The sequence below is a fragment of the Gouania willdenowi genome, chromosome 8 (genome assembly GCF_900634775.1).
Source record: "Gouania willdenowi chromosome 8, fGouWil2.1, whole genome shotgun sequence".
NCBI lineage: Eukaryota > Metazoa > Chordata > Actinopteri > Blenniiformes > Gobiesocidae > Gouania > Gouania willdenowi.
The window spans coordinates 28968279-28994629 of NC_041051.1; the positions used below are offsets into that span (position 1 = coordinate 28968279).

The following is a 26351-nucleotide window of genomic DNA, read 5'->3' on the forward strand; positions in this document are numbered from 1 at the left end:
ACATATCACAGAACGTGATGTACATGGTCACATGACATGAGGTACCTGGTCACGTGACCGCTTCTCTCCAAGAAAACATGGCGCGGTATGTGTTGACAGAAGTGGAGAGCGGGACATTTCTTCACATTATACTTTAAAATTATTAGTGCCACATTAGACATGAAACAACAAAGGAATATGGAATGTTATAAGAAGTACCTTATTACTTTTGAAAATAAGTAATTAGTCAAGTAACTGGATTATTTCCTTGGAGAAGTAATCACTAACTAATTACTATTTCCAAACACTGCATTAGTGTCTTTGCAGGTTTACAGCAGCAGAAACACACCTGAAGCTCATTAAACCATGTTAGCTTTAGCATGTTTAGCTTCACACATGTCCTACTTCAAATAATGGGCATTCGCTTTTTTTTTCTTTTTTTTTTTTTTTAGCTTTCAACACATTTTTTTTTCATCACGTTGATGAAAATGAGAATCAATTTTTTTGCAGACGTGAAAGCGGTTTGATGGAAATATGAAAATAAATCACACATCAGCTTCAGGCCAAACTCGTACAACTTTGCAAAAGCAGACAAAGTAAAAAACGCACGAACGAACGCATGCGTGACAGTGATTGACAGATTTCCCTGCGCTGACAGCTGTTGCATTAAACGCTGCTTCACTGTCAGGATAATGTGTAGCTGTGTCTTAAATATATGTATTTATTGGCAGCTCTTGGACATTTTGTTTCCAAACTGATGTGTCATTTGTTTCAGGAAGGCCCAAAGCATTTCAAAATAAAAGCTTTTCCTGGTTTCCTGCGGGCTTTTAATCCATACACGCCCTCTTTGGCACACCTTCACAATGGTAATGGGATCCAAGACAACAGAGGCAGCCATAAATTAGCCATTTACAAAGATGATAATTGTTCACTTTGTGTCGACGCTGCCAGAAATATGATAATTCCACTCTGCGTTTTTCAACTCGGTCACTGTGGGCGGAGCCACTGTTCTCCATCTCCATAATTACACTCAGTCTCCAGCGTTTCCCTTTCATGTCGGTTCAACATAACTGTGCACTTTTGCAGCAAGTACTTCACTGCACCTTTCTGTGAGGAGTTTGCATGTTCTCCCCCCTCTGCAACAAATGATGCATGGTAGGGACAAGACTCACCATTAATACTTTAGCCCTTATGGTGAATATTTAATATATAGTGACACAAAAACTCATTTTAACTCTGCAGGTGGGAGCTCAGGTTTGACGTTTCATCACCACAGCATTGTTCATTTATACAGTTAAGTGCAATAATATTAGTAATGCAAACTCCAACTGATTGTGCATTGCTAATCTCCCACTACTTTCAGTGAACACTTTAAAAAAAAAGCATGTTTTTAAGCTTGTTTACATCTCCAAATTCAGATGAACGTAATGTATTGCATTGAAGTGAAACTCATTCATTTCCAAAAACGATTAAATAAAATGTGAGAATCCCAAAAACTGTTCAAACTAACATTAAAACCCTCTATTCAATCATACAGAACAAACATTCAATAATAAAAATAATGAGGACTGATTTAACAAAGTAAACAGCCATAACGTTAAATGTGTGTGTGCACACTAGGCCTGGACACTATATCAAGATTTCTATTTAGGCAATATAGAAAATTGCAATACCCTATATATCAATTTATTTTATTTCAGGGTTTCTCAAACGGAGGTATGTGTACCCCTAGGGGTACATGATGGGACTACAGGGGGTACTTGAGGGAATGATTATCATAAAAATTATAATCATACAAATGACGACGGAAATTATCTTGAGTAAAACGTGAACTGACAATGCAAGAGTCCGTCTTGGTTCCACACCAGGTGGGAGATGACCTGAAATGGTATAATAATAATAATAATAATAATAATAATAATAATAATAATAATAATAATAATAATATTAACTATTTGGAGCAAAATGTTGCTGTTGGACAAAGGGGGGGACCTGTACTTGGATTCTGAAATAAAAGAAAAGGGGTATTTGAGCTAAAAAAAATATAAGAACCAATGTCTTATTTTTGTATTAATACTTCTGTCTCGACTTCTCAGAACAGCATTAAAAGCACAGTTAGATGCATTTCTGATCTGCGTCCAATGCCAGGCCGTCCCCTAAAAAAGCTACATTATGCAGAACTCACTCACACGTGCTGTCCCAGGAGAAAATGCCTAAAGTGGCACATATTGTGCAGCTGTTTGTTAATAAATGTGCCTTTCTGGCATTTAGCATCGGTAAATTTAACCCAGATTTGTCTTTCTGGCCAGACTTCATGGAGTTAAAAATATCGAGATTTACGTCGTATATATCGCCATTTTGAAAAAAAATAAATAAATATTGAGACATGAACTTCGGCGACATTGGCCCTTGTCAGCTTCCGTGGATTTGACTTTTCACAACGTTTTTGACCCAACTGACATTTTAGTCGTAAAAAACATTTTTTAATGTAGTCGAAATAAAGTCACAGACATTTTTGGTATAAACGCACATTTTCAACAAATGCTTCATTTTCTTTACTTCAATTTTTTTTTTTTTTAATGTAACTGACACATTTTTAACGGGCGTATATCATATTTGACGTTAGCAAACCAACTTTTTATCACAATTTTGTATTTTGAGTTCATTTTTGAAATTTGGACTTTAATCTTGACATTATATTTCGACTTTATTCTCAACATTTTGACTTTATTCTCAACATTTCGACTTTATTCTCAACATTTCGACTTTATTCTCAACATTTCGACTTTATTCTTTATTTGCCAAAAATTATATTCTCCATCAAAATTGGCCCTAATCCGCTTCCGTTAGCAGAAAAAACATTATTCATCAAACGTCGCGTTTTCAAAATGTTTTAGACTGAAAGGAACATCGTTGTTTGATTCATTATTAACCTCTGATGTAAAGACTCCCATAAACCAGGACCAGTTCTCCAACAAAGTCCACATTCACGCACTGTGAGAAGAAAACGTTTGGACGATAATTCAGTTTGTTTTCAGGGTGTAGAGACCACACTCCGGGATTTCCAGCGCAGATTAATGACCGTGAAGTGCGTGAAATTACAGCGTGTTGGTCTTAAATCACAGTCTGTGGAAGGATTGTTGTGACTGTCCCTGTGTGATGGGACCACATGTACAGTGTGTGTGTGTGTGTGTGTGTGTGTGTGTGTGTGTGTGTGTGTGTGTGTGTGTACAAAACATTTTCCTCTCGCCACATTTTCGTCATTTTATGCAGAAAGGTTAAAAAAACAACAACAATTTATATAAAAACTGCACTTTTAGAATTTTGCTTTTTTTTTTTTTTCAAAATTGAGGAACTTTATTTTGATGAGATTCCAATAGGTCGGTTCAATTTCCTGCCATTTAAAACGTGAAAACTCGTAGGACGGAAGTGAAAGCCCATTCCCACCAGTACAAAAAAATAAATAAATAAAAATCTAGGAAGTAAATTAAAATAATTTTTATTAAAAAAAATAAAAAAAACTCGTCATAATTATTAGACACTAAGTCAACTATGATTTCCAAAACTAAGAAATAGTATTTCATAACTATGACTTAGATTTTGTATTACTTTTATTTTACTTTTTCTGTTTTTTCTGTTTTTCCTTCTGAAAGCGCGTTTTTACAAGTAGTTTTTTAATAATTGTTTTAATATTATTATTATTTATTTCAAATGTCTGTTATATTTTAAATACATAATTATATGACGTTTTAACATTTCTGGACTAATCAATGCATTGTATTTTATCGTTATTGCAATTTTCCAGTAAAAAAAAAAAAAATACCCTCAATTTTTATTTATTTATTTATTTATTACAACTAAATTAAAGTTCCTTAGAAAAGAACAACAACAAAAAAAAAATGTTTTTCAACCTTGGGGTCGGGACCACATAAACATGGGAAAACTATTGTTTGTCAGCCCTGCAAATAATGTGGAGTTTCAGGGAATTTGTGTATTTGGAGGGCCTGAGATCTCTAAAACTGAATTATTTGGTAATTTACACAATGATTCATGTTTTCTATGTCATTTTTACTTTTCCCTGTGGGCCATATTTGATGGTCTAGTCTAAAAGCAGTGTTTCTCAAATGGGGGTACATGTACATGTATGTGTGAAGCATTAATTATATTGAGTTTTATGTTTATTTTTAGTTAAAAAATTGATATTCATAATAAAGATGATGGAAATGATCACAGAGGTCAGTCTTGATCCCACATCAAGAGGGAGATGACCAGAAATGATAGAAACTATAGAAATAAATCTATTCAGGAGCCACTAAATACTGTTTAATTCTACTTTACAGAATGACATTCTTTAAAATGTGTGTTATCACTCATTCCATAATTATGCTATAGTTGTTTTTAATAGTTTTCTAAGCAAAATGTTGCAGTTAGACAAAGGGGTACTTGGATTCAGGAATAAGAGAAAGGGGTACGTGAGCCAAAAAAGTTTGAGAACCACTGATGTAAAGGGCCAGATTTGGTCCCCGGTCCTTGAGTTTGACACGTGCGGTATAAGTGTTTAGTGTAAATAGATCCGAGGCTGTGTGTGTGATGTTTGAAGAGTAGTTGTATTTTTTTTTTTTTTTTTTTTTTTTTTTTTTTCCAAAGGCCTCCCATTCCTCCTGTAAAGGGCCTTTTCCTTGCATGCCTGTGATTCGTGACGTCATCTGGTTCAGCAGCCAATGAGCGCGCCGCTCGCGCTCTAGTGGAGGCAGTGGCGCGTCCGCGGTGGCGCACAGAGTGCGCGCTCAGGAGAGGGAGAACGTGCACTGCGCTCCTTTCTGCTGCACAAACTCAAGCAAACGTTGGATGAGTTTTTAAAAACGTTGTGATTTTCTATTTAAACATTTGATATTTCACACTTCCCGGTGTGATTTTTCCGCCTTTTTTCTCCCATGAGTTCTGTGCGTCTCTGCGGGATTTAATGGTTTTTCTGACAGAGCTCACAGACGCTTGGGTGGAATGTGTTGGATGGCAAACTCTCACAAACCCGTCAGGAATGCTTTAACCTTCTTCTTTTCCAGATAGAGAAAAGGAACTCTGTTAAATATTCACAAACTTTTTTTTTCTCTAATTCCTTGATGCGGGTTTTTGTAGCGATGCTGTCTCTTCCTCTGTGGAGCTCATAGCTGCTGCTGCTGCTGCTTCATATTTATCTCCAATCCGCTGCCTGTTATGCCAATGATGACTATGAGCTCTTTATCGGACACTTTGTCCCCCAATGATCCCTCCAAGTCGGCCTTTTTGGAGTTTGGAGGCCACAGCTACCCCGGGCACCAGCAGTCATCCACGGGCATATCCCACAACCACTACCCGGTCCACGGCCTGCATGCCGTGGGACCCTCGCAGCACGACGGGCCCTTCTCCGGACCGGCCTCGTACGGACGTCCGCTGGGTTATCCACCCTACCACAGCCCGGTGTCCGCGCACCATCCCGGGCCTTACCTGCCCTACCAACACGGGGGACACGGAGGCGCGCTCAGTCACACCCGGCTGGAGGATACAGGTGGGTCACCTACACTTGCTTTATTTAAAGACAATAAAACTAATTCCTTTCTCCTACACATTAAAAAAAAAAAACTAACAAAGCCAAATATGCTTTAATATATTATATAATCTGTGTCCTTTAGAGCCATGTGTTTTAATGATTTTCAATCAAATTTACCTCCAAATTTGCACCACATTTTTCACATGGAAATCTTCACCTTTCACAGACTAAGTTGGAATTTAAAATATATAATTTATTTGCTTTAATATATTATATAATTTATGTCTTTTAGAGCCATAAATGACGAAATACCCTCTTGTTTGAAAGATTTTTTTTGATCAAATTTACCCCAAATTTGCACCATGATTTTACACATTATTCAATACGGAGCTTTATGGCTATAATCACAGAAAATCATCATTCACAGACTAAGTTAATATTTAAAACTAAGAAAGCAAATTATGCTTTATTATATTATATAATTTATGTCTTTTAATGCCATAAATGACAAAGAAATCCCCTGTAGTTTTAGCAATTTTCGATCAAATTTACCCACGTTATTCACTACGCAGCATTACAGCTATATATAAGCAGAGGAAATCTTCACCTTAACAGACTTTAAAGTTGCTTTAATTTAAAATATTTAAAACTAACAAAGCTAAATATGCTTTAATATATTATATAATTTAAGCATAAATGTCAAAGAAATCCCCTCTTTTCGATGTTTCAATTTATTTCAAAATAGTTATTTGTATCTTTTCAAGTAAATACAATTTAAAAGAAAACCTAAATTAAATAAATTGACACCAATTGAAAATGCGAAAATGTCGTTTAAAATCTGATAATTATTTTAGTATTTTTTTGGAAAATACAGGAGTAGGTAAATAAAACATTCTAAATAGATAATTCAAAAGTAATAATACATTGTTAGTAATTACAAATGCTTGTAAATTTTTTGACACGCTGTAAATGAACCCATAAAAACAACTCTTTAAACATAGACAGCCTATAATTTTTTAGACGTTTGTTCCTGAAGGTTTATGACATTTTTTATGGTGTTGCAGGCTTCTTAATTATAATTTTTTAAACCAATCATTCATTAGTTAAACTATTATTATTATTATTATTATTATTATTATTATTATTATTATTATTATTGTTGTTATTAAGATTGGGCTGTTACCAATCTGTATGGTTAATTCTAACCCGTTATGTGTACTTGGCTCTTTGACCTACATGTACATTAAATACATTTATTAAAAATTAGTGTTTTTTAAAATGATATCCTTTAGTTTCCATACTTGCCATCTATGTTAAACCAAGAAACAGATGATTTGTGACTGAAAAACAGCCTTTTAAGAATTATTAACAAAAACCATTATCCTAAAAATATTTATTTCAAAATAATAAATATTTCACCTATATTTACCATGTTGTTACTACACTTGTAAATGGTGTATATTTATAAAGGCTGAGCGTTGCTCTTGTATAATTTACAATGTCTTCATTTTAATCCAAATTGTACAGAAGACGATCAGCTATAGTAGAAAAAGTCCATTTAGATCCATCTCCCCTATAGAAATTTAAAGACTATTATTAATCATTCTGCTCGTACACACATATATACATAAACACACACATCACCTTCACAGCCATTAGATCCTACAGCGGCTGCCAAATGTTGAGCTGTTGCATGTGTAATAGACAAATGGTCTACATGTTATTATTAGATATTGTGTATTTGCATTAAGTAACTGAAATAACTTTAATTTCTTTTAAAATGTACAATATCAGCTCATTCACACACCATTGAGAGCAACTTTTAGTGTTTGTTGTCTTGTCCAAGGACACGCTATGGGATCAAACCCCCAACCTCTCGATCAGAAGACGACCTCTCATGGTGAGTTGGTAGATAATTAAATATTAATATTCTGACTTCATAACCTCCTTTCTCGGACTATGGTTAATACCTATAAATTGGTGTTAAACATAATAGAATCTTATGTTAAATGTCACCCCAGTTTATACACTTTAAAGAAAAAAATCAAACATGCTCAGCTTGTGTTTCACGGCTGAGGACATCCTTGCAGTGGTGTTTGTACCTCATCGTACTCCATTTCACGTTGATTTCATTGTATCGGATGATTAGTGTATTTTATGTTCCTTCCCTTTTCTCTTCAATTTATTTAAACTGCATTTTATTTTAACGAGATTTAAATTTGAGAAAGTGAACGTACAGAAAACAGTGTGTGTGTGTCGGATTTTAATTTAATTTTAATCTGTATTATTAATATTTTTAATTTATTACGAGGCATTTCAGGTGACCCCACATTGGGGTTCGCGACCCTAAGGTTGAAAAACACTGCTGTAGGAAGTATGAAATTTAAACATTCATTTGATATTGTGATGAATAGCTACATCTTGCAGCATTATGATCCTCCATATTTATATATATATATATATATATATATATATATATATGTATATGTATTTTTTTTTTTTTTTTTTTAAGTCCAGTTTGAAACCAACACTGCAAAACAGGCTGGGAAAGCTACACTTTTCACTAGGGTTGGATGATATGGACCAAAACTTATATCTGTATTTTTTTTTCAAAATGGCGATATTTTTTTAGTCAAAAAAGTCTAACCAGAAAGACAATTCTGTGTTAAATTTGCTAATGATGTAACAAAAGCACATTTATTAACAAACAGTGGTATTATATGTTTCACTATCTATGCTTTTTATGCTGTTCTGAGACGTAGTGAAAGCAGTGAAACGCATATTTCAATACAAAATAAGCTAATAATATATAATAATATATACCCCAGAAATATGGAAAAATTGTAAAGGACACTGTTTGACTATTCTATGGATAATATTAAATACTTGTATGATATGATTTGTACTGTGTGATTGTATAAATCAAAACAAGTATAAAAAAAACCAATGTCGGCATTTTCTATATCACCAAAATAGAAAACTATAGATACATCTTGAATTGCGATGTACTGCCCAGCCCTACTTTTCACTATTATTTTTTTTACAGTTTAATTTTTTATTATAAATACATTTAAAGTGTAGATATATTGTGTACAAACCTCTGTTTCTGAAATTGGTTGACTTTGAGGTGTAAAATTCAATACTCGTGTTCTGTTTTAAAGTGCAGTTTGTGGACCAGATTAGTTTACGGTGCGTAGAAGCCTGATGGCCTGAAATAAGGAGGTGAAAGCCCTCTGTCGGCTCCGTTTCCCACACTTCACACTCTTCCTCGCTCTCGCTGCTACAGCTTCGGCTGCAGTCGTCAGGACGTCTTGTGAGGCCTTGTCCGACGCAGCTGCTCTGCTGCCACTGCAGAATGTGAACTCATGTCAAAACAAAGATCAGAGTGTGGGCCAACATTTACAAAGGGCTGCTTTGCTCAGATTGAAGTCAAACTCACGTGTGTTACATGAAACCCCTAGAAACTCAGGACTGTCACGAGAAAACGTGTTCACTTCCGATACTATACCGATTTTACAGTCTTGAGTAGGGCTGGGCGATATATCGAGATTAAAAAAATGTCAAGTTTTCCATTTTGCCGATATATCAATATAGGTGACATTGTAATTTTCTATAAGGACTTCAAAGACACACAAAATCTACAAAAAAAAACCCCAAAAGACTGACCTTGACCTTAAATATGACCTTGAGCAAAGGTCATGGTCACACATCTCAATTTGTGGCCAAGTTATAGGGAAAAAAGTTTGTTTTTTGTGACATCTTGAACTTTGACCCCTACCAATCTTTTTACTGGCAGGTTGTTCAGCTTTGGTCCAATTAAATAAAATACTCCACTTCAGAGCAACCTTTCATAAATGTAAGCATTGAACTTGTGTTTCTTGGTTTTTCACACTTGACGCGACCCTGACCTTGGCATTTTGGCTCCAAAAAAGGTCGACAGCACATCCTTGACATTTTCCCTATGAGATGACGTACAGTACGTGTGATTAGTGCTGCATTAATAGACTAGGATGAGTTCCAGGACAGAAGAGTTGCAGAATAAAAATAAAAATAACTCCAATGAGAACAATGTATTTACAAACAAAACAAAAACACACAGAATGACTTGAAAAAAAAAACACACTAAAAGGCAACAAAAATTTGCCATATTGAGGAGAAAATCTACAAAATGAATTTAAAAACACGCAACTAATTCAGTTGTAGATATCTCAGCCCCTCAAAATACAAAAAAAAAATCTATTCCAATTAGGGATGTCCCGATGCAACTTTTTCATTTCCTATATGATACCGATATTGCAGCCTTGCACATCGGCCGATACCGATATTGATCCGATATCAGCATGAATTATACATATTTTTTTCTCTCTTTTCTTTAATAAAAAAATAATGACTTAGTGTGGAATGTTAGAAAAGGCTTGATTAAGTGATGTCACTCAAACAGAGAACAATAGTCAACAACAGTAAGTATGAAAAAAACTGACCCATTTATTATTAACCAATTGGTTACATAGTTTTTAACCTTCAACGTAATATCTACAGTATTCTACAATTGAATAAAATAAAATAGAAAATAAAAAAAAATTGGAAAATCCGGAAATTTGAATCCAATATTCTGATATCGGATCAGGACACCTCTAATTAAAATCCACAATATCTGCAGAGCTCAGTTTTCCAGTTCTTATATGACATGACGGCAGTCATCTTTAATCTGAAACTGTTGAAAGAACTCTACATTTTTCCAAACTCTGGCAAATTCTCCTCAAATTATTCCACAAAATTTCCCCAAATTCCCAAAATTTAGGGACATTTAAGTCAAATTCCTGCAGGGACTGATATACTCACATACTTAATCATCTATATATTATTTATACGTGGAAGTTCAAACCAGGGCACATTAATGTTTCATTTGCTCTTTCGCACAAAAGAAACAAAAAAAAAAAAAACAATCTGTGGCCCACTTTAGCTCAAACTGGTCCGTATTTGGCTCCTGAACTAAAATGAGTTGACCACCCCTGACCTAGTGCATCCTAATCCAGACCTTCCCCTACACAAGTCACACTGCAGAACTCACTCACACATGCTGTCCTTTACAGGAGAAAAAGCCAAAAGTGGAACATATTGTTCAACTATTTGTTAATAAATGTGCCCGTGTGGTATTTCTCATCAGCAAAGTTTACACTGAATCGTCGCAATGGTTATAAATCTCTATATTTTTATTTGAAATGAAGTCTATTGTATATTGCCATTTTGTGAAAAAATATCAAGATAAGTTTTTGTCCATATATGGCTCACTCCTAGTCTTGAGTATTGGCCGATATCGATACGATATTAGCTTGGATCATACATACTTTTATTGCATATTTTGTAATGTGGAATGTTAGAAAAGGCTTTTTCAAGTATGGGAAAAACTGACCCATTTATTATTAACCAATGGGTATTTGAACAAACATAAAAATATTGTACAATTAAATAAAAAAAAAAGAAAATGGGACGACCCTGAAAAATAACCTCCATAAACAGAATATTAGAGATTTTAAATGCAGGTCAAGCAATAAATCTACTCTTCACCTGATATTGACAGTGATCCAGATCATGGTACTATGATTATTCACACTTTAAAGCAAACGTAGGCAACTGGCGGCTCTGGGACCTCATGTGGCCCCTGGTTTAATTTTGCCTCCAAAACAAATCCCCAAAAATTGTATTTTAAGAAGTTGGAAGGAATATATAGCCTGACATAATACACAAAATAACTCCCAAAACACACAAATTGACAGCAAAATGCAACAAGTACACATATTTTAAAAAAAACACGACAATTAATTAAAAAAAAAACAAAAATGACTACAAAAACATTAAAAACAACACCACATTACAGAATAGCTCCAAAGACACACAAACTGTCAATGAAATTGCACAAAATGACAGGAAAATACAGAAATTGACAACAAAAATGCAGAAAAGTATACATAGTTACACAAAAAACAACAAAAACACACACAATGACTCCAAAAAACTCACAAAATGACTAAAAACGGACAAAACCAGGCAAAGAAAATGATGTTTGGTCATTATTCTAAATGCTGACCTGAATGTTGATAATGTGGCCCTCGGATCAGATGCAATCACATTTTTGTGGCCCCCGCTGTAATAAAGTTATTATCCTTGCTTTAAACGCTTGGAAGACATTTCTATCACCATTAATAAACATACAGTAGGTCCAAATGAACAGATTGTGATTAAACGCACCATCTGGATCCGATCTAGATCAGATAGATTGATAATAAAAGAACCAACCTGACATAACAGAGTCAAATTTCATAAAAATCAGTCAAATGAACAGAGATGGATTTTTGAAATTTCACCAATGATGAAGAAATGGAGATTTTTTACATTTTCAAACTGATCCAGAATCAGATACTAGGGCTGGGCGATATGGACCAACACTCATATCGCAATATTTTCCTTCAAATAGCATTATACAATATAAATCCAGATGTTTTTAACTTAAAGTCTTACCAGAAAGGTTGAATTTGCTGATGGAAAATGCCAAACAGGCATATTTATTAACAAACAGTAGCACACATTGTGCCACTGTTGGCTTTTTCTCCTCTAAGGGACAGCACGTGTGAGTGAGTTCTGTAGTGTGGCTTGAAGGTCTGGGTTAGAATGCACTCAGTGATCATCCAACTAAAAAACTATTTTGTTACAAAAATAAGCTATAAAATAAAAATGTATTTTTATAGTCGATATTGTAATTTTCTATACCGCCAAAAAAAAAAATCTTGATATATCTTGAATCTCGATATATTGCCCAGGTTACCTCCAAAATATAATGGAATCTTCCATGGCTTTAGGTTTATCTTTGGTTAAAAGTTTGTCAAAATGTCACAAATCAAAGCCGGTAGTAGTTTAAGAAGATAATTAAATTGGCAATTTTAATAATTAAAATCAAATATACATTGTTGGATTGGATTCAATTTGAAATTTTTAAAAAAAATTAAACAGAAAGAGTTAGAATCTGATTTATTTGTATTTTTTTTTACAACTTAAATTAAATTCAAGGTCCTGTTTTATTGTTATTATGATGCGATCCTATTCAAATTGTCTTTATATTTGTAATAAGGCGTCAAACGCACCATAATGAATTGCCAACAGACATAATGTGACGACAGCTGACAGTGTTTTTCCTGATCGAGATGTTTAACGTGGACTTTCCTCCTGCTCTGATCTGACCTCAGCATTTATTCTGCGTTTTCTGTTCCCGGCGCAGAGCACGAGAAGCCCACGGCGGTGATCGAGAACGGGGAGGTGAGGCTCAACGGCAAGGGGAAGAAGATCAGGAAGCCGCGCACCATCTACTCCAGCCTGCAGCTCCAGGCTCTCAACCAGCGCTTCCAGCAAACCCAGTACCTGGCTCTGCCCGAGAGAGCCGACCTGGCAGCTAAACTGGGCCTGACTCAGACTCAGGTAATGAAGCTGCGTTTAACAACAAAGCTAATTCAAAGATGAATTAAATGTCATGTTTGCACACGAGAGAAGAAAGGATTTAACTTTAAGTTCAAAACAAGATGAGCTAGTAGCTAATATAAGAACCACACCTTCATTATGAAACTAAAATAATAGCAAAAACTGGTGCCGGTACATTTCTCCCATGCACGTCAGCATCCTCCACAACCTGTAATTAAACAGTGACGTTCAGAGATAGATAGAACGTACTCGCCAGGGGCAGGACACGGACACGGACACACACACACACCTCAGATATTTTTATACTGCATTTTATTTGGCCTAGATTTATTATTGAAAGAGTGAAAGTATGAATACAGTTGTTTAAGATTGTTTTGTGTGTGGAAAATAACACTAATGAAAACATTTTAAAAATGTACTCTTAATCAGTATTTTTTTTATTATTATAAATTATTTCAGGGGACCCCATTTGAATTCCAGACGAACGCACATGGGATCACGAACCCAAGGTTGAAAAACGATGTATTACATTATGATGTTTTTGAAGTGTGCAGCAGTAGGGGGTACATGGCTTCAGGTTAACTGTCTGAAGGGGTACAGGACTGAAAAGTTTGGGAAAGAAAAGTAAACATCAATAGCATTAACTTAAAAAGACACGCAACAACTTTATTTCTCTTCATTTTAGCAATTGTTTCATTTTCAAACGACCACTTCTGAAACATTTCATTGGGAATGATCATGTTCCTATTTTACTAGCCACATCTTTAAGAAAAACCTGTGACACTTGAACACATTTGTCACAATGTTTGAGTGAAAATAAACATTTAAAGATGGTGAATTTCATATTAAAAGAAAAGCAGAAAATCCTGCGTAGAATATTTAACTCTGCTAAGACACTGACGACATCCGTCATCTGTTTTTATCGTTTGAAGCCTGGTAAATAAATTACATTTTAGACTGGGCTCATTGGTGACTAGTGCTGCTAGAACTAGTGCCTGAGGGTCCCTCTAGTGGACCGTGCTGGCTGCCTGGTGTCCCTGTTATATCGTATGATTGCACTCATTTTGAAAGGTTACATTTTTGAAAAAAAAATCAATTTTTACAAAATGCTTAATTTTTCCCCAAATTATGACATAATATTTCCCTTAATTAAATAAAAATTAGACACAAAATCTAGGAAATTTAAAGTGAAGATCCTGTTGGGACTGATATCTATCACGTATTGCTTGGATGTGGTCAGTTTGTTACATTTATAGTATTTTATGTTTACGTGGAAGGACAAACTATGACACGATGAGGGTGAAATTACTCATTTTCCTGCTTAAAATCTGTGGCCCACGTTAGTAAAGTAAACATGAATCATTGTGTAAATGAAACTCAACAATATTTGCAGGGGTTGCACAGTTTTCCCGGTGCTTACATTGCATCATTGCAGTCATTTTTTATATTAATGTTTTGAAGAAAAATATAATAATATAATCTAGCAAAGTTAAAGTGAAGACCCTGCTGGGACTGATATCTATCACGTATTGCTTGGATATTGTCAGTTTCTTACGTATTTAGTATTTTATGTTTATGTAGAAGTGCAAACTAGGCCACAATAATGTTTTTTTAATTATTATTATTTATTTTGGGCGGTCTTCAAACAAAAAAAGTGCAGAACAAAGACTCAATTCTCCAATTCATCCACCAAAAGGGTGTAGGTTGAAAAAAAAATATTTAAATTACTAATTTCACAATATAGATTCATTATATATTCTGTTTTATATATACAGTTTATACACTCATCAAACATATATACTGTACATACGTTCACACATGATATGTACATAATAATATTGTACTATTTCATATTTATGACACAAATTTCATCAATTAAAATTAGAGTGGCAATATATAAATTAATAAAAACATTTAATTATGTTTAGGTATTGTTATATATTGTACATTATTGCTGTCCGAGGTCAAATTGTTGCTCTTTTTTCTTATACTTACTAACGATATGATTTTAAAAGCTTTTTAAATTGGTTTATGTTGTTGCTCTGTTTTATTTCATCCTTCAGACAGTTCCATAATTTAACCCCTGATATTGTTTCAGTGATGTTCTCGCATATTGAATATTTCCTCTTAAATTATATTCCCCTTCTTTCTCTAAAAATCTTTTTCTGCAACTCTTTTGGAAGTGAACCTTGACTTGTTTTATAAATCATTTGGACATTTTTGAGTAGGCTGAGATCTGGGAGTTTAAAATCTGGTGTTTTTAAAAATAATCCATGTGTGTGTTTCTCTGTATCCTGAAATGACACGTTTTCTCACATAAAATCTGTGGCCCTCTTGAGGTCAAGTTGCTCCGTATTTGGCCCCTGAACTAAAATGCGTTTGTCACATTAACGTGGGGGAAATCCCCACACAAGAACATTTCCTTTTAACAAACGTGTACACTTTAGTTGACTGTTGTCATACAAGACTTGTGCGTTGCGTGAAACGTGCAGTCATCGTGCTGTGGACGATGCACCGATGACATAACAATTAAATACAATAGCTTACAGCATTGTTTTTGTTTTTGTTGGATGAATGTGTTCCCCATTCTAAAACTGGTTCCACATTAACTTCTTCAATATTGGAAATAAAATATGGATGACGATAGTTAAGATAAACATGTACTAGCATCACTCAAACCACAAAATAAAAACCGTGAAACAGCACGCACATCTTTGACCACATCGTATGAAAACTTCCTTTAAAACCTTTAAAATAAATGAATTGGTTATGCTACACAGTAATATTTAATATTGCTGTATACTAATATTGACTTTCAGTCATATATATTTTAAAACAGTGTAAGAGACAGCCAACATGTGATTTAGGGCATTCAAGAGAATAAAATTGTCTAAAAACAACAAAAATCAACTAATGCTAATTTAGCTTAGATTTCAACATTCAGTCATTTAGTCTTACTGTACATTTCACATCAACATTTAGCAATGGGTAGAGGTTACAGTTAATGCAGTTCAATAAAAAGCTACGTCTATGGAAATTGCTAATGCTACTGCTAGCGTAGCATTTATCTATTAGCATTTTAGCATTTTTCACACAGTAATATTTAATATTGTATAGTAAAAATGTAATTCAGTCATTCATATTTTAATAATATAGTGTAATAGACAGCCAACATGTGATTTACTGCATTCAGGAGAATAAAAAGGTCTTAAAACAACAAAAATCAACTCATGCTAATGCTAGTTTAGCATAGCGTTAGGCACAGCCATTCAGTCTTATCGTACATTTCACATTAAAGTTTAATAATAAGTAGGGACTACAGTTACATTTTTGTTTCACAAACACCTGACTTGGAAACTAAGTTAAAGATGGATTACATTTTTGGATTTGAGTATCTTTATTGATCCCGCAGTGGGGAAATTTACTGTAATGACAGCTCATCAGAAGACAACACACAGAAAAACCCAAAAAGATGCCTGAAAAATAGCGCAGTGAAGATAAAAACAATAAGAGGCTATATAGAAATAGAAAAACACAACAAGTATAAAAGATACAGATTATTGTTTGTGGAGCTTCAGGTTTGACGTGTGAACAATGTGATTTTCCATTGAATCATAAATAGTTGTCATGTCTGGTGTAGAGGACATTGTGTGCTGTGCCAATGTACACACTGTCACTCGTTGTTGAAAACTTCCGATACCTATGAATAAGGACGTTATTACATTCCTTGTGTGTTCTTGCAACATCAGACATGTTGTAATATCAAAGATTAAAAAAGATAAAAGTTTGTCATAGAGATGCCCGTGTGTGTGTGTGTGTGTGTGTGTACAGTAATCCAGCACCTAATGTCAATAAATGGTCCTAATCCCACACAAGCAGCTCTGCTTACACTGGGACTAAGGAATGATCCTTTCATTTGCTTTTAGCTTTTGCAGAGGCAGCTATAGTGAATAATGTGGATCAGTCAGATATTTACACATTTAGGGTCAAAGCCTTTAATTCACTAGGTTAAAGCAACAGGATCGGCTGCTCAAATAATGTGCTTTACAGAACAACATTTGGGGAAATATTGAGGATTTATTCATAGTTACAGACACAATAAACGTCAATAGAGACTAAATCCTCAGAGGAAGTTGGGCAAATTATCACAGCAGGATTAAAATTAATGTCAGAATAATGACCAATGTGAGCAATAATACAGGAAATAACAGATTTGTCTGTTGTTTGTTGTGTATGTTAATCATTGTCTAATGTGTTTTTATAGTCATTTTATGTGTTTGTTGTTTGTGTAGTATTTTTTGTGCATTTTCTGTAATTTTGTACGTTTTTTTGCAGTTACTGTTCATTTACGTCTTTACGGAGAACTATATAATAAGAGTGTCCCAATCTAATATTGATATTGTATATCAGTCCGCAAAAACAAAAGTCATTTTTTTTAGTGAATTTTGTACATTTTTGCTGTCATTTTGTGTATTTTTGGAGTCACTTTAGAGTGAACTTTGTGCATTTTTGGAATCAATGTGTGTATTGTTGTCGCTGTTGTCGCTATATGTGTTTTTGTTGTCGCTGTGTGTTTTTGGAATCTACATTTTGTGTATTTTTGGAGTCATTTTGTATATTTCTTAAGTCCTTGGTGTATTTTTCAAGTCGTGTTGTATTTTGGAGTCACTTTGTGCATTTTTATTGTCAAATATAATTTTCTGTAATTTTGTATGTTTTTTTTTTTTGGAGTCACTTTGTTTATTTACGTTTTTACGAAGAACTATGTAATAAGGGTGTCCCAATCCAATATTGATATTGTATATCGGTCCGCAAAAACAAAAGTCATTTTGGAGTGAATTTTGTAAATTTTTGTCGCTATTGTGTGTTATTGTTGTTGCTTTATGTTTTCTTCTTGTCACTGTGTATTTTTGGACTCAATTTTGTGTCTTTTCTAACATTCCACAATACAAAACATGTCTAAATAGTACGTTTAGTATGTTATATTGGTATTGTATCGGAAGTGGATGAATCTATTTTGGGACACGTTTAAGTATGTATTTGTATTATTTACAGATTTAGCTTAGTAAGCTAAATGTGCAGTTTTGCTTGGTAACTGAGTAAAGAAATGATTGAATCACCAATTTTTGTGAAAGAATCAAAATAACTTATTTTAGCATTTACCGTTAATAATGCAATTAGAGCAAAGTTAATTTTGTCCATTTTTAACCAGGGATGCTGAAGTTTGGCATTAGAGAGCCCCCGTCCTGCATGTTTTAGATGCTCTTACGGTCTACCATGGGTGCATGAAGACACCATCATTAGATTCAGGTGTGTGGGAGCAGGGAAACGTCAGAAACATGCAGGACAGAAGCTCTCCAGGATCAGACGAGCACAGATCACCCTTCGATGAAAAGACGAGTCCTTTTCATCACAAGATACAAGATGAAACCAGCCAGCGCTCATGAGATTTACGCTATCGTTTATTACTCTGTTTATGAGAAACAATGTGGTTGTGTATTCAAACCCTGCTCAGTCACACTTGATAGATGGAGAAACAGACGTGCTTAAATTGAAACATGCAGTCGGGCTGTAATTAGGCGGCTGTAGACGTGTACATTAGCCCACAATGAACTGTGCACATTCCTCACACACGAGCGTGCATCCAGCCCTCACGCACGCACACATTCAGATCATGTGTGTGCATTTTGGCAAAGTTGGAAACATAAACACACACTTGAAGATAGGGATCACACACACACACTACTACTCTCCCGCCTTAGTGCCATTAGGCAAGCCGCCAACCGCTTACCACTTCCAGGACCAAGTCTCTGGTGTTCCCAGACGCAGCTGAGGAACAGCACGTAGCAAAGCAGCAACACACACACACACACACACACACTTATATTAACAAAAACACTCACATCAGCTGTTTAAGCTCCATTAATGACTCAAAACATTTATTTTTTAGGGTATCTTTAGCCTACAATAAGGCCTGTGCATTAGCTATTTTTATAGACACCAGGTTTTATCCATGGGCTGATTTAGTACACACACAAACAGAAAAAATATATTTTAAAGCATTCTACCTTCAGTAACTATTAGTTTCAATAACAAACCCATCCCATGAATGCACATTAGATAATCAGCCTAAAGCTGAATAATAAACAGGCTTTTACTTTGAAGGGGAATAGGTCATACAACAGGGGATAAGTCTATTCTAAAAGGAGATTTATTAAGGGCAATAATTTATACTATTTTTTAGTTCGGGAACAGTGTTATTTTAATATTTACATTCTAATGATGTCATTAAATTAGAGATATTTTTGCATACTTTAAAGTGGACATATGCTAAATCCACTTTTTTAGCCCTTAAATGCATTTTGTTGTATATTTAGATTGCTTAGAAGTACAGAAAAGTTCAAATTAGTCTCTTCAGGTGCTTCGTTGATATCTTTATATTCTGTTTTGCTCATATTTTTCAATCTGTTTCGATTTTTCTATTCTCTATTACGTTTTTTGAACAATAACGTCACAGTATTTGCAGCGGAACTGCCAAATTAGGACATCGACTCCAGGTCCAACACTTCGAGCAATCCACCATTTTTTATTTCTCGCTTTTATTTTGTAGTCCAAGCTCAAGGATGTCGAAGTTACGAGAGGATAAGTCAAAATGTTGGGTTGTTGGATGTAGGAACCCACACGCTTCATTACACCATCTCCCAGCATCAGAACCTTTTCAAAGTGCCTGGTTGAGTTTTATTTTTTACATAAATGTACCCACATCTGTGGGTAAGGTCATTTTTGTGTGCGCGAAGCACTTCAAGGATGACTGCTTCAGGAACCTCCGCCAGTATAAAGAAGGATTTGCCAAAAGACTTGGTCTGATTGAGGGGTCAATTCGGTAAGCTGTAAATAACGCTAAAAAGTGTGATAAGACGTCCCTGTCATTGTTTTGTTAGCATTAGCAGTTGCACCGTCTTCATATGTTAGCGCTGTGTGCTCGCTTTATTTTCATCTCGCTCCACCGGGGCCGATTCTGGCTTGAACATGTAAGGCTGGATGGACAAGTCTTCTGTTGTTGACATTTTGTAAATAACGTGCGAATAAACATTTTATGCGCCGCTAGACAATCGTATCTCTTCTATCAAACTACAAAAATGGCCGAACAGGGTGGAGTTGAACCGAGTGTCACCTCTGCAACCTGAAGAGGGGGCGGGGTATGAAGTGTCTCATTTGCATATAAAGAGACCACACCAAAACGAGTTGCTCTCAGAAGCACATCAGAAAAGGGTAGAAAAGGGGTGGAGCTATAATAATGAGGAATTCAGACCCAAGCATTGCAGTTCCACTTTATAAATACCACAACTGTATGATTTATATGTAAAAAGGAAGGATTTAAAACCATGATATTTCTTCTTTAAATCCTGGAGAGCTGCTGTCCTGCATGTTTCAGTAGAGGAGATGATACTATCACGTATAATTATTTTATGTTGTAATGAAACTGAATAAATAAATAAATACACCTCACATCAAACTCAAGGCCTGGGGGCCAAAACCGGCCATTGAGAGCATTTAATGTGGGTCGCAGGAGAAAGTAGAAATGAGTGTTAAAATGAAGGGTTAATCACTGTTGTATATCAATTTTTTGATCTGCCACACTAATGTAATTAATTTAAATGGAAAATACCTCAAGTTGAGGGCTTTTCTCAGCAATTTTTAGGTGAGATTAAAAAAAGAGATTAATTAGATTAATTATAGAGCATAATTCATTAATCACTCTTTTATAATCTCTTGACAGCACTAGTTAAATGACCAAATACCAAAATAAATGAAACTCCAACATTACGAGCAGGAGCTAGCATTATCCCGTGACAGCAGTCACAACAAACGGTCTAAAAAAAAATGTGTCAAGACATTGACAGTATTCAAAGTGTTCAAGAAATTTTGAAGTGTAGATCCTGCACAGACTGCTTTATCTAAAATCTGCCGCCCACCTGAGATCAAACTCCCCTGCTGTACATAGATCTAATATTCAACCTTTGGCACTTTTTTTTCTTCTCTTTTTACATATTAAATACTTTGCCATTTCTAAAACCCTGAGCTTGTTTGCACACGGTCTTGTTTACCTGATGAATTGAAACGTGCAATGATAATAAATAAATAATCTAATGAAATAGAAGCTAGACTGAGATGAAAGAGAGAAAACAATGGTCACCCAGGTGGAAATGTACAGTTGTCAAACTTGAATTTATAGATTTCTCACGTCACTAAACTGTTGTGCATGCTTGGATCGTGTGTGTGCGTGCGTGCGTGCATGTGTGTGTGTGTGTGTGTATCAACAGCCCCAGTGAGAGGCTCTTCTCACTAATCACTGGTTTCATATTCCAGCAGCAGCGGTATTATGGAGCTGCAGTTGGTGACACACACTTAGATTTGTGAATGAACTGCACAACAACAACAACAACAGATGCTCTGCTTCCTTTTCCTATAAAGACGCTCACCTGTAAAGAATGTGTTTCCAGTGTGAAGTCAAACTATAAAACTTAATCTGAGGTTTTAACCACACTGGCTGCTTTTTGTTGCACCTCTTGAAGATCAGATTTACTCAGTCAGGCCTTATAAACGTCCTCTGTTACTGTTGATAAGTATGCACTTCTTTTTTTTAATAACATTATTGTTACAAAAATCACATTAACCGGAATGTTCTACCTTAAATTAGTCCCAGAGGTCTCAGCTGCAGAGAAGCCTGCACCACACAAGCTGCTCACTGTTTAAGCAACAAACCCACGTCTGATTCGTCAGAGGCTTGAGTGACAGATTCATCGGCCAATCAGATTTTAAAGTTCAATAACGGACACCAGGAAGGTTTTGTCCCTGGTTAGAGCAGGTGTGACATCAAGGCATTGATTCTGGGGCGGAGTTTTGTCTTTCTTTCTTGGATTTTCCACGTTTTATTTCCTACTAGATAAACTTTTCTTTAATGTTCTAATGTTCCAAGTTAGTGACATTTCATTTAATTTTTAATGTATTTATTTAGCACAAACACATTAAAAACAACATTAAAGCTGCATGGAGAGAATGGAGCCCAAAGTGCTTGTATAAGAGCTCCACCCCTTCTAATAAACACAAACTACACTGTGTAAAGCAAATTCAGCCATTTTCTTCTAAACACATTAAACAGGTCATAAATGTATTCCTTACATGTACAAAGTCATTCAACCATTTAGAATGTAACTGTTTCTAATTTCTGTGTTCAGGATTTAATGGGCGGGTCAGAAATTATAGCCGCGTTATGTAACAGAGCCATCATTAGCATAAACCTGACCCTGCTGCTATAAACACATTCAGCGCATTAGCTTCAGTGTCCTTTCCCGTTCGCTCACGAGTCTCAGATAGCGTCGCTTACAACAGTTTTCAGCTAGCTTACCAGTCAGCTAACCAGCTAGCTAACCAGTCAGCTAACCAGTCAGCTAACCAGTCAGCTAACCGGTCAGCTAACCAGTCATGTCTCCTCCAGAGTAGTGATAATAACAGTAAACACACCGTTTGGCGGTGCTTCATGTGTTGATGCAGCCATGAAAGGAAATCATAAAAGCCGTGGCTATGGATACGTTAAACGTATCCATAGACTACCACTCTATGCATACGCAGCGCCCCCATTGACCAGTTTAGGTCACATGATCAGTTGTATTTTAGCTCATATTTATTTTTAGCTACCTCGCTAACCTTTTTATTTTAACCCTAACCCTGGAAAAACCCTAAAATTGTTATTTTGTTGTATATGTATTTTTAAAGTTGGAATTTGCCATGTTAAATATGTTAAAATGAAAATATATATGTCAAAAGTGGAATTTGAACCCACATTAGTGGAAGGAAGAAGCGCCTCAGACCACGCCGCCATCCTGACACGGTGCAAACAGGCACGTTACGCTTATGTAGGAAAGGTCCGGCGACGTCATGGGTTGTAGCCATAGCCCTGTGATGAATTTGTAACTTTTCTACGGTGGAATACTCTGCAGCTTGGGATGAACAGGTGGATGATAGATTAAATATTTCAAAGTTTAATTTTTGTGGAATATCTAAGTCAGATTGACAGAGCTTTGTTTCCACTGTTTAAAAGACGGGATTCATTTTCATGTCAAGTGCGTTCTGCATGATTTGCCTTCAACTCATCCGTTAAATCCAAAGTCACGGTTTCAGCACCTAGACTGTTGGCCTGTGGGCGTTTGTTTAAAACCTGTTTCAGACACGGGGATTCTTCACTGACTCTGCCTAATTATTAGAGATTTATGTCCTACCAAACTGAGCTCACAGGCTGCCCATGAGGCACATTTGCGTAATTTGATGCTCAATTTGCCAGCACGCAAAGAGCCGATGACACATTGGTGAAGCACACACGCACAAAGAAACGACTGATAACCAATATACAGTATGATTGTAATAATGATCATTGTTCTGTCCCAGACAATGTTTAATGTAATATAAATAGGAAATGGTTGAGTTTGGCATTTGTGTTGTTCTTGTTTATAGCAGTGTGTAACCGTCTGTTCCTCATCCTTCAAGCAAATTAATCCGTGTACTGTTCGTTCTTTGGTTATTCCGTTTTTAAACCAAATCAAAACAACAAATAAACAGACTGGTTATTTTGTTTTACTGACTTAAATCCAAAACACAAATACAGAAATATTAAAAACCTGATAAGCAGTGTTTTTTCTGTTAAAAGAAAAAAAAAGAAATCTTGGTCTGTTTGAGAGATTTTAGTTTTTTGTTTTATAGTGTTACGGTTCAAATAGTATCCAAATTAACAGGTGACTGACTATCGACTGTGAGGCTGACAATAGATGTTAGAACTTCTACGATTGAACACTTTTGCTAAAAACAATTACACAGTTATTTTAAGGGCAGTAAAAATATTTATTTCTCATGTTTTTTTTGGGGTTTTTTTTAAAATGTTGTTGCATGTTTTAATAACGTGAGCCACTAACAACAGCCATCAACACTCACTGAAATTGATCACAAGAAACAAGGGGCACCAGTAGATCCATTACACCACCTCTGGTTCCTTTAATCACATATGTGCATGCTTTTCGTAACATCTATTTTTATTTTTTATTTATATATGTATTAATAACGTTTCAGTTCACCAGTTCATCAGTCATGTGACTTATGCGTTGCTTCTTTTCTTGTCCAGTAGTAAAAGTCTGCCCCCGTTTGTGGGTCCCCTCTGTGTAGTGAGATTAAAACATGAAGCTCTCGTCCATAATTTCCCCGTAAATATCCAAATATCACACAAACAGAAGAAGATGTAATTTTAAAACAGAAAAACGATGCTTGTGTGGTTTGTGATTTTTCTGTATTTCTGTTTTGGTTTTAAGCAAAGGTGTAAAAAGTACTGATATATATACTAGTCAAGTAGAAGTGCTGTTCTTATTTGAAATTGGTCAGCTATGATGTGATGCATTTGATAGTTGTCTGGTCATTTCATTTTTTGTAGTTTTGCAATGTCCGTTGATCATTTTAAAACAAAAAATGTACTCAGTAATGGTTGGGTGTAAAAATGTAATGAATTACTTTTTCTGCAAGTGAAAGAAGAAATCTTTTTTTGGACAGAAGAAATCTACTCAAAAAAAATACAAGTACCCATAAAAGTTACTAAATTACAGTAGCACGAGTACTTGTAATCTGTTACTATCACCTAAGGTTTTAAGTCAGTAAAACAAAATAATCGTTTCTTTGTGATTTTGATTTGGTTTTTAAAACAGAATAACCAAAGAATGAACGGTACACGGATTATTAAGCAAACATGAACTAACGTGCTCTCCGTACTTCCCCCCCCCCCCCCCCCCCAGGTGAAAATATGGTTCCAGAACAAACGCTCCAAATACAAGAAGATCATGAAGAACGGACCGTGTGGGCCTGATACGGACCACCTGGCCCCGGCGCCGCCACCCTCCTCCTCGCCCTGCCCGCTGTGGGACATCAGCATGGCTACCAAAGGGGCCCCGGTGCACTCTGCAGGATACATGAACAATTTTGGACACTGGTACCCGGGACACCAGCAGGACTCGATGCCCAGGACTCAGATGATGTGAACGGGGAGGACGATCAACAGGATTTATTCCTTTAAAAGCTGAACTGGAGCAAGAGGAGGATGTGGACACTGTGTGTGTGTGTGTGTGTAGGGGGGGGTGCTCTGGAGGCAAAAACACTGCAGATTATTAAAAACACCTAAACTGTATCACACTTCAGATCAAAATAAAACAATAAAAAAGTTTTGTTCTATGTCCTCTATTTCTAGACTAACTTTAAATTTAGAGACCCCTTTTTTTTCAGTGACGTCCCCAGTTTTGTTTACTTGATCTATTTTAAGGTGAAATCCTGTGTTTATTAACTTATTTTGTCTCAAAATGTTCACAAACTTACCATTTAACACAGATTACAGACATTAAGCATTGTTTAACTGTACACAGATAACACACTACAAATAGCGCTAGTCAATATATCGACATTCAAGATATATCAAGACCTCTATTTTGGTGATATAGAAAATTACAATATCGCCTATATATATATATATATATATATATATATATATATATATATATATAACATGAAAAGTACAGTTAGATGCATCTCTGAGTGCGTCCAAACCCAGACCTTCCCCTAAACAAGCCACACTACAGAACTCACTCACACGTGCTGTCCTTTAGAGGAGAAAAAGCTAAAAGTAGCTCATATTGTGCAGCTGTTTGTTAATAAATGTGACTGTGTGGCATTTAGCTTCAGCAAATTTAAACGAGAATTGTTTTTCTGGTCTGAAATGTATATTATATATCGCCATTTTGGCCCATATCGCCCAGCCCTAGATTCACCACCCCACCACTGACAAAGTCACCCATAAGATTTTATTTAAATATATTTAACATTAGATTTGCAAAAAAAAAAAAAAAAAGGAAATGCAGCGAGTTCAATATTTAATCTGTCAGTTCATCAATGTAGTTGTAGTCGGTTCTCTGCTGTTTCGCCATTTTGTTAGCATCAAGCTAACAACGCTATGAAGCTGCAGTCAAATGTCGTTTTAGATGCTAAAAGTTGATATAGGACGAGTTTTGTACATTGCTTTTTAGGTTTTTAGGACATTTTTAAGGTGGCGTTTAAAGTGTTTTTGCCTCCACAGCAGCTCGAGTGTTCGGTTTGAACAACAACCGAAGCTAACGCTCAACGCTAACGCCAGCTAGCTAACATTGCTGATAGTGGACATTTCAAGAGGTGTCTTTGTTTCTCTCTTTTCATCGGGGTTCGAGGAGGACGAGTAGATGTGTAAAATAAAGTTTTCTTCAGAGTTTTCTCATTGCTGTTTTTATTTTTTTTATTTTTATTGAGCTGGGTTTAA

At 35.5% G+C, this 26351-nt stretch overlaps 1 protein-coding gene across 1 annotated transcript; it reads left to right on the forward strand.

Moving 5' to 3' along the window:
- Window positions 1-4769: 4769 nt before the first annotated feature.
- On the forward strand, window positions 4770-26303 carry LOC114468937 (homeobox protein Dlx4a-like). Its single transcript, XM_028456117.1, has 3 exons — window positions 4770-5524; window positions 12780-12976; window positions 24808-26303. Exons 1-3 carry the CDS (start codon window positions 5194-5196, stop codon window positions 25048-25050), a joined length of 771 nt encoding a protein of 256 aa, XP_028311918.1. The 5' UTR covers window positions 4770-5193; the 3' UTR covers window positions 25051-26303.
- Window positions 26304-26351: the final 48 nt, after the last annotated feature.